Here is a 12,147-nt window from a genome sequence, read left to right on the forward strand (position 1 = left end):
TGTTCCCTTCAAAGCTAAAAAATATCATCATAAAGTGTTTTGATTAATAATTCTAAATTACAAATATTATAACCAGACTACCAGTTATAATCTTGAGCACTTTTAATTAAAATATTAAAAACGTCACTCTGCAGTCTGCCCTATGAGTTTTACCTTAAGATATTCATGCTTTATTGCCTAATTTAGACCACCAGAATCTTGTAGTTTTTGTTTTTTGTCCTGTGGTCTTTGTGCAATTAATGTATTTGGCTTTTACATAGTTATTCATCTTAACTTGTTCGTTGTGGAAGATTTAGGACTGCTTTTGTTTGATCTTTTCAACTAAAACGTCTCTTCTAGGTAGTAGCGGTAAAAGTAAGAAATTCAGCCCCCATTCCGACGCGCTTTGATGGGGCCGACTTGCATGTGTACGGCTTCTCAATCGCCCACCACACATACACTCATTTCTTTCTTTCTGATCTATAAATAAGGACATAGATCCCTCATTTATACTCGCTCCTTTTCTCCTACTTTCTAGGCTCTCTCTAATTCGTTTTTGAGCCAAAAAGCTTAAAGAGGGTACAGCAGACTCTCTGGATTTCTCTGGATTTAAGGATTTCATTATATACCCAATCATTCATTCGGTTGAATTTCAATACCCAAAAGCCGCATTCGAAGACCCAATTGGGATCTTCATCTAGTGCATTTGTTTTCAAATCCTGCTCTGTTAAGCTCTTCCTGATCTGTAATTTGGAAGTGTATGGCAGTTAGCCTGCAGTCATATGAGGTATCTGACCTCTGCCTGGGTAAGCCGGCGCTCTCCTGGCTTCCAATCACTGCAACTGTGGGCGATGCTCTCAAGGCACTGAAGCAACAATCTTCCCATGACACTGAGCTGAGTGTCTGGAATTGCATCCATAACACAGGCAAAAGGGCAGCAGATGAAGGACTGCATCATCAACAAGTGGATTGCAGATGTTTGGGGAAAGTTTGTATGGTAGACATAATATGCTATCTGTCTACAGATGAATGTTTATATGACCCAGCTAGGGCTCTCAGTGCACCCATTACAGCCTTGTTGCCTCGGGTTTTGACCAGCGTTCGACTTGTAGATCCACACATAAGGTCAGTTCTGATACCCCATAGAAATGGAAGTATAATCTTTTGTATAAGCAGATCCATTTAAAATGAAATAAAAGTTATTCTAATGGGTAGTGCCAAAATTTCCTTTTTCGTATATATTGATTGTATTTACAAATGAGTATGTTTCCAAATTTGGAAACATAGGATGCTTGAATACTACTAGTGCGTGGGTTGATTGTCTAGAAAGCACAGATTTATCTAAACTCATATACTTTGTAAATAAGTGACTCAAGTGAATTTTTTCAAAGAGGTTGCAGTCATTGCACAGCTGGCCTATTTGCAAGTGGGCTAAAGAACTTTCATGGATTTCCCTTTTGCAAGTCGGCTGCTGTACTAGGATGAATGGCCTATTGATCCACTTATTTGCACAAGATGTGCAGTTAAGTGGGTCTAAGAACTTCCATTGATTTCTCTTTTGCAAGTCGGCTGCTGTACTGGGATGGGATGAATGGCCTATTGAGCCACTTATTCCAAGTGGCTTAAAAAACTTTCATGGATTTCTTATTTGCAAGTCGGCTTCTGTTCTAGGATAATGGTCTATTGGCACCTGATGATGGTTGTCATAGATCGTGGCAGATTGTGATGCTTGTGTTGTTTGATCCATCTCTGACATTACCATCGGGATGCTATTGATTCACGTTCAGATTGCCGTTTTTGGGTTTCAGATTGTTAATCTACCATTGGATTTCTGCTAAATCATATTTAAATTCTCTTTCATTTTTTATTATAAGCCGGTGATAGTCAGGTTTTGATTACAAAACTTAGGTTATTAGAATGCTCTTGGATACACGCTGGTTGTTGGAGTCGTGATGATCCATGGATTACTGGTTTACAAGTAATCTCTTGGATTACACATAATCTCTGTGAGAACTATGCCAGTTTTCTGGATGGTAAAAGCCCAATGTCTCAACCATGTGCACCCAGCAATAGAATTTGACCTACCTAGTTGGATGCCTATTCCAATCTTCCTGTTGTCCAGAACCTCCAGTTTTATTGTCAAAAGGGGTTTTCACTGGGGAGTCTAAATAGGGCATCAAACCTAGTATTTGACAGAAATCCGATACAAAGGGGTGGAGATCCTATTGTTTGGGAGATATCTGTTGGAAAGGGATGGAGCAGCTAGTATTTGGGAGAAATCTGTTCTAAAAGGGCGGAGATCATACTTATCGTTCTTGATAGCTGCAAATAAGGCATGAAACCAAGTATTAAGGATAATTAATTCATCTGATACAAAGGGGTGGGGAACCCATTGCTTTTTCGATATTTTTTAGAAAGGGTTGGAGAACCTGTATTTGAGAAAGACCTGTTACAAAAAAGGGTAGAGATGTTATTTCTAGTTGTAGATAGATGGATGCCAATGCCACAATTTCTATCATTACTTATTATTGAATTGTGTCAATCAGCTATATTCTGAGTTACAGCTCATGAAGTTAATAAATAAAACTTTCGACACACTTTTTACGACCTTAAAAGCTCTCTAATAGGGTATAGACAAATATCATGAAGATGGAACCAGATCTGACCATAGAAGGATTCTTCCAGCCTCACGAGGTGTAGAAGCTCAATAGTTTTGTCAACAGATGAATGAATGACGGGCAACATGTTGTTAGTAGATAGGTGAATGCCAAAGGCAATGGCAATTCTTTGTTTGGTAACATGTACATCGATCATTACACGACTATCGGATTGGTGCTAGTTTCACTAAAACTAATATTTTTGATCCTAGCGGTCTACAACTTACCTAAGATATATGTGGTTAAGAACCTGCACATTAATCCAGTGGATTTTTAGTGACCTTGGTGTCATGTATGCCTTATTCCATCTCTATTATAGGTCATCCCCAAATGGTATTTTTAATTTTAGCAGTGAGGAATGCTAATTTATTAAGCGTAGTATCAGGAAGCAATCTGGTAAGAAGTAATGAGGATTGAATGTCTGATTGTTAAAACTCCGTAGATGCATTTGTATGTGATTGAAGAGTCTTTGTTGAGCTTATTGCATTTTATTATTTGAGAATGAGATGTCTTTTTTGGTGAATTCAAGTTAAAGTTTACAGATATGAATGAAGCAAGCACTCATATAATCTGTTATAAGACGGAAGATTGTATTTCTTGAGTATAGATAGTTGCAGATGCCACTGAATCAAGCACTGATCTCATGTATCTTGTTTTTTGATATACAGCTTATTGCAAGCATTGGAACTGATTGTGGATGGAGCTCAGAATTTGATAGTACCCATCGAGAGTCTTAAAAGGCTGAGTTTCAAGAAGATCGGCCAGAAAATTGGATCAGCCAAAAATGCCTCTCCTACAAGCCATGAAGGGAAGGAGTTCTGTTGGATAACCCAAGAAGATTTTCTTCGATTTCTTTTGGGTTTCATAGCAGTATTCTCTCCCCTCCCTTCAATGACCATTGAAGATCTGGGAATAGTAAAGACAGAGGTTCTTACGGCAGAGTATGATAAACCTGCAGTTACTGCTTTGAACGTGATTAAGCAGGCATCCCGCTCTCAGACTGCTGTAGCAGTGATAGAGCATGATCCCCTGCAAGGTCCTAAATTGATTGGTGAGATATCACCTTCTACTTTAATGTGCTGTGATGAGACTGTAGCTCTGGCTCTTGCAACACTTTCTGCAGGGGATTTTATGGCTTATGTGGACTGTGGAGGACCACCTGAATCCCTTGTTGAGATTGTAAGAAGAAGAATGGATCTGAAGACAGGAAAAATCAATGGAGAGGGTGAACAAGGGAGTTCGATTGCTACATCAAAACAAAATTACCCAGGAAAACAAGATCAGATGACCGATCCTTGGGAAGAGTCTTCTGATGAAGAATTTTTCGATGGATCTCCAATTGGGCCACTCGACAAGAAATGGTCTCGTTTGTGTTCCTTCAAGAGCAATAAATTTGGGTATGCCTCCAGGAGTTGTAGAGCTTCACCCCTTACTTGTAGGCCTTGGAGTTCTTTAGTTGCTGTTATGGTGCAAGCTCTTGCCCACAGGGTAAATTATGTGTGGGTCACTGATGAAGAATCCAATTTGGTCGGAATTGTGACCTTCTTGGATATCCTAGGTGTTTTCTGGAATCATCTCCAAACATTGGATTGAGTATGGGCTAGACATTTTTCATCTGTTTTTCATAGCATGAAGTTTCAGTAAATTAGTTTGGTCTTAATTTTGGTAAGGTTCAAGGTGTCTTCTTCACCGAGGATCTTGTATTTTTGGAGTACTCATAGAGGAAGAATGCAATGGGAGTTTCTGATGTTTGAGCGTCTTCTTTGTGTTCCTGATCTTGTATTTTTGTAGTACTGAGAGAGGGAGAATGCAATGGGAGTTTCTCATGTTTGAGCGTCTTCTTTGTGAAAACCTGATCTTGTATTTTTGTAGTACTGAGAGAGGGAGAATGCAATGGGAGTTTCTCATGTTTGAGCGTCTTCTTTGTGTACCTGCTATCTGCCAAGGAACTGTTATGTGGGCGATATTTTTATTGGACCTAATTTATGTATTTATGCTGCTTGCATTACTACGGAATGGCAGCGGCCTCGATTTAAGTATTGAAGCATTTTGATTTTCATCCATTGTATTTAGCTGCTTTGCTTCTTTTCATGGTATGTTTTTCTGAATGCTTTGGAGTTAACCTGTAGAAGGGTATGTATGGTTTGACTTCTAAATGCATTTATTCAAGTTCGCATAAAATCACTTTTTGATGTTTCGAGCTCTGGTCTAATCGATGTTATTCAGGGCATTGAAAGTGAATATGAAAGCCTACATGGGAATGAATGCTTGTTTTATGCTGTAATTATTCGATATAAATACCATAACCCTGAGGGGTGCAATAAAAAACACAACAAAATATCAGACCACAGCCTGAGAATGAGAAATGAAATTATTTATGGATTATAATATAATTGACCAGGGGAGATTTTGGGAATGAATCTTGTAACTGATAAGTGATTTGGACTTTATGATAGCAGTACATGAGGCTGCTCTTGTGTTTTTGTCTCGGAACACTTAATGATCACTTTTATCTATTCACTGAAGATATTGACCTCTGGTATTTATAATCAATTTCGATTTCAGATTTCAGTTCTGTCCACAGGAGATCTGAACCTCTGGTGGTATTTAAATAAAAGTACCAACTGCTGCATTTGCAGTGGCAAAAAATGGCAAAAAAGCTGGTTGTATAGTCCCTTTAAAAAAGCCATAAATCCTCAAGATCCCAATTCTTTAAAATGTTTTAGATGTTGGGGACATCAATTATAACCTGAATGCTAGTTAAAATTGATGAAAATGAAATAGAATAAATGTGTAATATAAATGAAATAGAATAAATGTGTAATATAAGTACTTTCATCTGCTGATATTTTTATAATGTGAACTGGAAGATGGCATATTATTAAAATTGATGAAAATGAATAGAATAAATGTGTAATATACGTACTTTCATCTGCTGATATTTATAATGTGAACTGGAAGATGGCATATTACTTAAACAATCCATCTTATGGTTTTTTAAGAGTGTACGTGTATTGTAATTGTGGCTATTACTCCTAAGAATAAAAAATTCCACATCTAATTTGAATCTCGATTCAAGATACAGTGGATTTTATTCCTTTACATGCAGTAAATGTTGAAGCCATTTAATATAGAAATCTCGTCTTAAGAAATAGGATTATACCTTATAGGATTATACCTTTTTTATGCGTGTCGGGTAATACACACACATCTGATTTTTTTGGTGTGCTTACTTTTTGATTTCACACTCTACTCTTGTTTTCTCACCCACGTTTAAAAAGCTGCCAAAGTCCTTTTCAAGTTTGGAGGCATCCAATATCATTCCAATTCCCATCATTAACTTTTAGACTACTGCTGTTGAATTTTGAATGTTTTCTCAAGAGACTACTGCCGTTGAATTTTGAATGTTTTTCTCAACAGACTACTGCTGTCTACTGCTGTCTACTGCTGTCTGCTGTTGAGTTTTGAATGTTTTTGCTGAAGAATTTTGAATGTTTTTTCAGTTGGGTACCTACCTAAAACAGAGAGGGTATTGGGAATTCTTTTATAGGTCATGATATCCATAATGTGGGTGTATTGGCAATTCTTTTATAGGTCATGATATCCATAATGTGGGCTTCGGTTTATGGTTTGAAATATGAAAAGGACATCTAATTGTACTTGTAATGGAAAACATAGAAGCATACCCTCATATACAGAGGATAGAATCCCCCTTCCATGGTGTTCATAAAAGCATACACTCATATACAGAGGATAGAATCCCCCTTCCATGGTGTTCATAAATAAAATTGAAAACTTACAGTAGGAACATGTGGATGACAGCTGAGAGTAGGCGTTTCTTTACCTTAGTCTGGCAGGTCCAGATGGCACAATCCAATTACATGGTTCTCGTTTAGGTGGTAGTCATTGTCTATGTGAATGGATTCCACACCATTAGACTTTAAGGCCTCGCTTCAAATGGTACATTTTCGTCAGTAGCGACTCACTCCTTCATGAGTTTGATGTGAGAAATGACAAGAAAGAATAGGACTTCCGTGGGAAAGAATCTGTACGTTACTACAGCCTTTTCTGCACATACAACAGTGAAGATTTAAGACATAAATAACATTGAATGTATAAAAAGCTCTTATAATAAGAATTAGTAGAGGATTATAAAATGAACTCAATTCTATATTAAATTGTAGAGTATACCAATTCAAAGATAGGTGAAGGATTAGGGAATCAGTTATGATCTTCACTCCAGGGTTGCAGGCTACTGCCCTACATGAAATACTTGTTTATTCCTCAGCAGACTGTTTTCAAAACTCCTTCGAGCTGATCTTATTAGCACACTCGAGGCTGCAGATTCCTAGGGACTGTAGTACGATTTTACTTTTCATTTCTTTCATAAAACAGTGGGCAGGTGCACTGCTCTGCACTGACAAAAATGTACAGTTTAAAGCCACGTATGTTGTTTTACTCGAGCAGACCAGTCAATATATTAAAAAATGTGATACCCATCATACCTGTTGCTTTCTTGGGATTAAGAGTGTGTTCTTTGTAGAATGAAGGTGATGAGTATTATTAGGGGAAAGGACCCAGTAGTCGTGCACCCTAACTTCACGCTTCTCAAAATCCTACTTGGAAATTTCGAATCACTCCGATTTTTTTACAGCAGCTTACTTGGCAAGTCCCCTGCTTATAACTAAGGTTTCAGGGCCACATCATCAAATATGATGCCACATCAGCATGCTTTTTGCCAAGGTGTCCAAAACAGCCCCCAAAAAAAGTGAGACCAATAGGCGTGCATTAGAGACCCCAATAGTTGTGCAGCCGATGTGGCATCCCCTGATTGGTTACTTTTTACAATATTAGTACATTTCTTAACAACTATTGGTACATTTCCTAACAACTGTTGGTACATTTCCTAACAAAAATTGATATTTTTTGTTTCAAACAATAGGTTTTATTTGTTCAATTTTTGGAACAAAAGGTATCAACAACCCTCACAACAATTGGAACATGCTCAACTACTGGGTCCTTTCCCCTATGTTTATCTCAACATAATAGAAAAAGATTATACCATCATATGTGATTGCTTTCCCTTTCAATTTACAGTATAGTTGCAGTTTAAAAACTGCAAAGATAAGAACAGCAACCAGAAGACTACATCACTGTGACAAACAAAAACCAGAAGACTACATCACTGTGACAAACAAAAACCAGAAGACTACATCACTGTGACAAACAAAAAGGATTGCTTTCCTTTGGCGATTGCTGGATAAGGTATAGGGTTATATATGTGATGTAATAAACGTATATATATATTTATCTAATTCTTATCTACATTCAATCATGAGTTTATTTTTATATCTGATTGAGGATTGCTTTCCCTTGGCAATTGATGGATTAGGTATAGGTGATAGGGATTCGTAATAGTACATTTATGTTTTGGTTTTGTTTTTATTTTTGGGTAGTGTTTATATATGCGATGTAATAAAATTTTATACATATTTATCTAATTCTTATCTACATTCAATCATGAGTTTATTTTTATATCTCCTTTATATTATATGTATGTTTTTCAAAATGATTCATATATTAATTTTTATATTTTTATATTGAATAAAATAAATTTACAAAGAACATAAGTTATGAGTAGGTAGTCTGTTTATTTGATCCCAAGTCAAGTCTATAGCAACATGATTGTTCTTATTAGCATAAACTCAACCTATTTAAGTTCAAATACAACTGACTAATCACCTTTACCTTTATTCAAATGAGGCTGATTTAAATATATAATTTCTTGATTCAAAGTTTTGTGCTAGTATAAAAATAAACTCATTTACAAATTCATCTATATAACCAAATAAGTATTAGATATCTCTCATGTTCATTCATGAATATATATTCATATAGAATAGTAACAAATGACACATTTGGATTTGGTGTATGAAAGGAACAATGAACTTGATTTCTCTGTGTTTGTTAGTTGTCTTCGATCATAAATGATTCAACATCCTTAGTTTGATACAAGTGTTTTGGTTCTTGATTAGAGAAACCCAATAACACTAATCCTTGTTTCTTGTGAATGATTAGATATTCTATTTTAGATTTGCATAGATAATACAATCCAAAGATTATCTACAATTGAATTCACAACCATATGTCTGGTTTGTAATTATAAGTCCCAACCTAGATTGACAAATTCAACCCAAAAGACTAGGGCAATGGTGTCTCTTCTACCTATGCCAAGAGCCCCACTATAAATAAATTTTTCTTGTCAATCCTTGCAAATTTAGATGCTTATGGAAATCAAGTCAGCAAGGGTTTTGGTGCATATTTTGTCTATTGCTATAATGTTGGACAGCTTATTGAATTATGATCTTATTCATGTAGTAGCATCCCCTCACAACTCAACATCTCCTTCAATATAGATTGTAATTATGGCTAGTGTTGAGGCCCTCTATTTAAAATTGTCTCTTGTCCTTGTATGTTGTATGTTGTATGTGGACATGATGTAATTGAATATGCAAATCATTATATGTTTTAAAGTTTTTCAATTTCAATAAAGTTTCAGATTACAATATGAAATTTATGTATCTGAATACAGTCTACACTAGTAATAGCAATATTTATGTCAGAACTATATGAACTCTATTATCATAAATAGATTTTATGAAAGACCATTCAATTGCCATGAATATAAAACTTACAAATATCCCAAAAAATATATTAATATAAAAAACCATATTTAAAAAAAAAACTCAGACATGAAAATTTCAAACAATACATGTTAGCGAAAAAATCTGAAAATATATGTATTTTGAATTCTTTATTTTGTAATAGTTACTGAGGACATGATAGAAATAAAGACTGCTCTGTCTGATTATGGTGACTTTGGTTTGATATAATAGAAAATCTCAAGACAACCTGTGAGAAAAACAACCTTAATTTTCTCAAGACAACCTGTGGGAAAAACAACCTTATCTTTCGGTTCAGGTTGCAGGTCCTTCCAAAACCTATCTTGTATAGGGTTTCGGGTCTCTTAAAACCTGATTTTCCTTAATAAAAAACAACCTTAATTTTCTTCCCAATGATGAAATCTGGTTTTACTTACACAAACATCAAAAACTAGTTGCAGATTTTTTCTTGAATGGAAAGCATAAAAAACAAAAACTAGTTGCAGATTTTTTCTTGAATGGAAAGCATAAAAAGCAATGGACTCAAATGTGAGAGTGAGAGATGTGAGAGATTTGTCACAACAATTGGGCCACAAATCTTTCCAAAACTAGCTCAACCACCCAAAAAAACACTTCATAGCTTGAAAGGAATGGTTATTGAAAGGCCTAAATGCACTGTCATAATCTTGAGAGCCCACTGAATGATTTTTCCTCCATCAATATGATCCGTGTCAAACTAAAATATAACAGCCTTTGAAATAGTAAGCACCAAAATGGTCCCCCTAAGGTTGAATTGCTTCTCTTTGCTTTGTCTCTTCTCTCATTGAAAGGCATTTATGTGTTTGCCATTTCTTATATTCTCCATTGAAATGCAAAAATATCATGAAAGATTTGTTTGGCTTTCTGCACAGATACATGTCTTTCTGTGGGCCACAGATTTCGTAAACAAATGGCTTACTTGAAAGAGAGTATTTTGGTTGCTTGCATGGTACTTGCATGCTTTGTCCTGTCACGGATAATACTTTATATTTACCCCGTACAATACATACGTACCGGTCACAACTATGACTGTCAGTTAGTGTGTATCAGATTCCAGCTCATCTCTCATATAAACTGCAAATCCATGGCCAATGTATATTCAAAATTTTAGGTGTATATTTGATTGTATTTATTAGTTGATATCATTTAAATGTGATACAGCATGAGAGTACTTGTTATCTTTTAGGTAAAAGTGGTTCGTGGTACCAATAAAGTTGCATAGTTGATCTAATTACTAACTTTTTTTCATGAGTAGAGTTATTGGTCCACTAGGGGAAAGGACCCAGTAGTTGTGCACCTTAACTTCGCGCATCTCAAAATCTTACGTGAAAATTTCAAATCATTTCGATTGTTTTACAACAGCTTACTTGGCAAGTACCCTGCTTATAACTAAGGTAACTAAGGTTTCAGGGCCACATCATCAAATATGATGCCACATCAGCATGCTTTTTGCCAAGGTGTCCAAAACAACCCCAAAAAAAGTGAGATCAATAGGTGTGCAAAAGGGCCCCAATACTTGTGCAACTAATGTGGCATCACATGATTGGTTACTTTTCACAACAAATGGTATATTTAATTCAATTATTGGTACTTATCATACAACTATTGGTGCAATGTTATACAAAGGTTGGACATTAAATCAACAAGTATTGGGGTATTAAATTCAAAAGGAAAGAAAAGGGGGTCTTATGGGTTACAAACACACATACCTTACTCCTTTGTGGGATTTGAACTTATGACCTCTCTTTCAAGAAGACAAGTTCTCTACCACTAGGCCAACTCAAGTTGTAAATTAATAAATAGTAATTAGAACAAGAGCATCTTCTCGATAAGTACAAACTATATGTAGATTTTTTTAAATTTACAATTGTTTTACAATGACAAAATTCAAATGAGTTCCTACATAATTATAAATTTATTGAAATTCAATTTTTAGTAATAGCAACGCTGTTTTTTAATAAAAAAACAAATCGATGGCTCAAAATATTAATTCTCAAATTTTATTTTTTCTCTTTTTAAATTTAAGTAACTATGACTAACAATTAATTTAATATTTAATAATAAATTTTTTATTTATTTACTCTATAAATTTTTGGTATAATTTTTGTTATTAAACAAAATTGTCACAATCCCATTATAAAATAGCTATTCTCAACTATTAAAATATGTAGTTTTTTTTTTGAAAGGAATCCTGGTTTTCAATGAATGTTTGAAAGTGGCATGATTGAACAATCAAAATGACTTATATATATATATATATGAATTCCTTTTTTCTATGGATGTTTGAAAGTGACACGTTTTATGATTAGCATGATTAAACAACCAAAATCTTAGACTTCTTTGATTTTTAAATTTTAATAGCTATCAAAAGTGGTTTCTATTTATAACAATTCCATGAGTTGTTTTATGTCTTGTAAGAATATTTTTTAATTTTTTTAGTAGAGGGTTATACATATAATTTATGAATTCCTTTTTTCTATGGATGTTTGAAAGTGACATGTTTTATGATTAGCATGATTAAACAACCAAAATCTTAGACTTCTTTGTTTTTTAAATTTGAATAGCTATCAAAAGTGGTTTCTATTTATAACAATTTCACGAGTTGTTTTATGTCTTGTAAGAATATTTTTTAATTTTTTAGTAGAGGGTTTTATATTAAAATTAGATTGTTTCTCTTATTTAGTGACTATTTAAAAGTGAAATGTTTTATAATTAACATGATTCAACAATGAAAATGATATCTTAGAGTCTATTGACTTTTTAATCTTTAAAGCAAATAATTAATATAGATGTCAAAAGTGATTTGAATT

At 34.6% G+C, this 12,147-nt stretch overlaps 1 protein-coding gene across 1 annotated transcript; it reads left to right on the plus strand.

Annotated features, from left to right (window-relative positions):
* Window positions 1-484: 484 nt before the first annotated feature.
* On the plus strand, window positions 485-4,695 carry LOC131035005 (CBS domain-containing protein CBSX5). The gene is made up of 2 exons (XM_057966641.1): window positions 485-1,104; window positions 3,305-4,695. The coding sequence occupies exons 1-2, from the start codon at window positions 740-742 to the stop codon at window positions 4,227-4,229; spliced, it is 1,290 nt and encodes a 429-aa protein (XP_057822624.1). The 5' UTR covers window positions 485-739; the 3' UTR covers window positions 4,230-4,695.
* The last annotated feature ends 7,452 nt before the right edge of the window (window positions 4,696-12,147 follow it).

The sequence above is a fragment of the Cryptomeria japonica genome, chromosome 4 (genome assembly GCF_030272615.1).
Source record: "Cryptomeria japonica chromosome 4, Sugi_1.0, whole genome shotgun sequence".
NCBI lineage: Eukaryota > Viridiplantae > Streptophyta > Pinopsida > Cupressales > Cupressaceae > Cryptomeria > Cryptomeria japonica.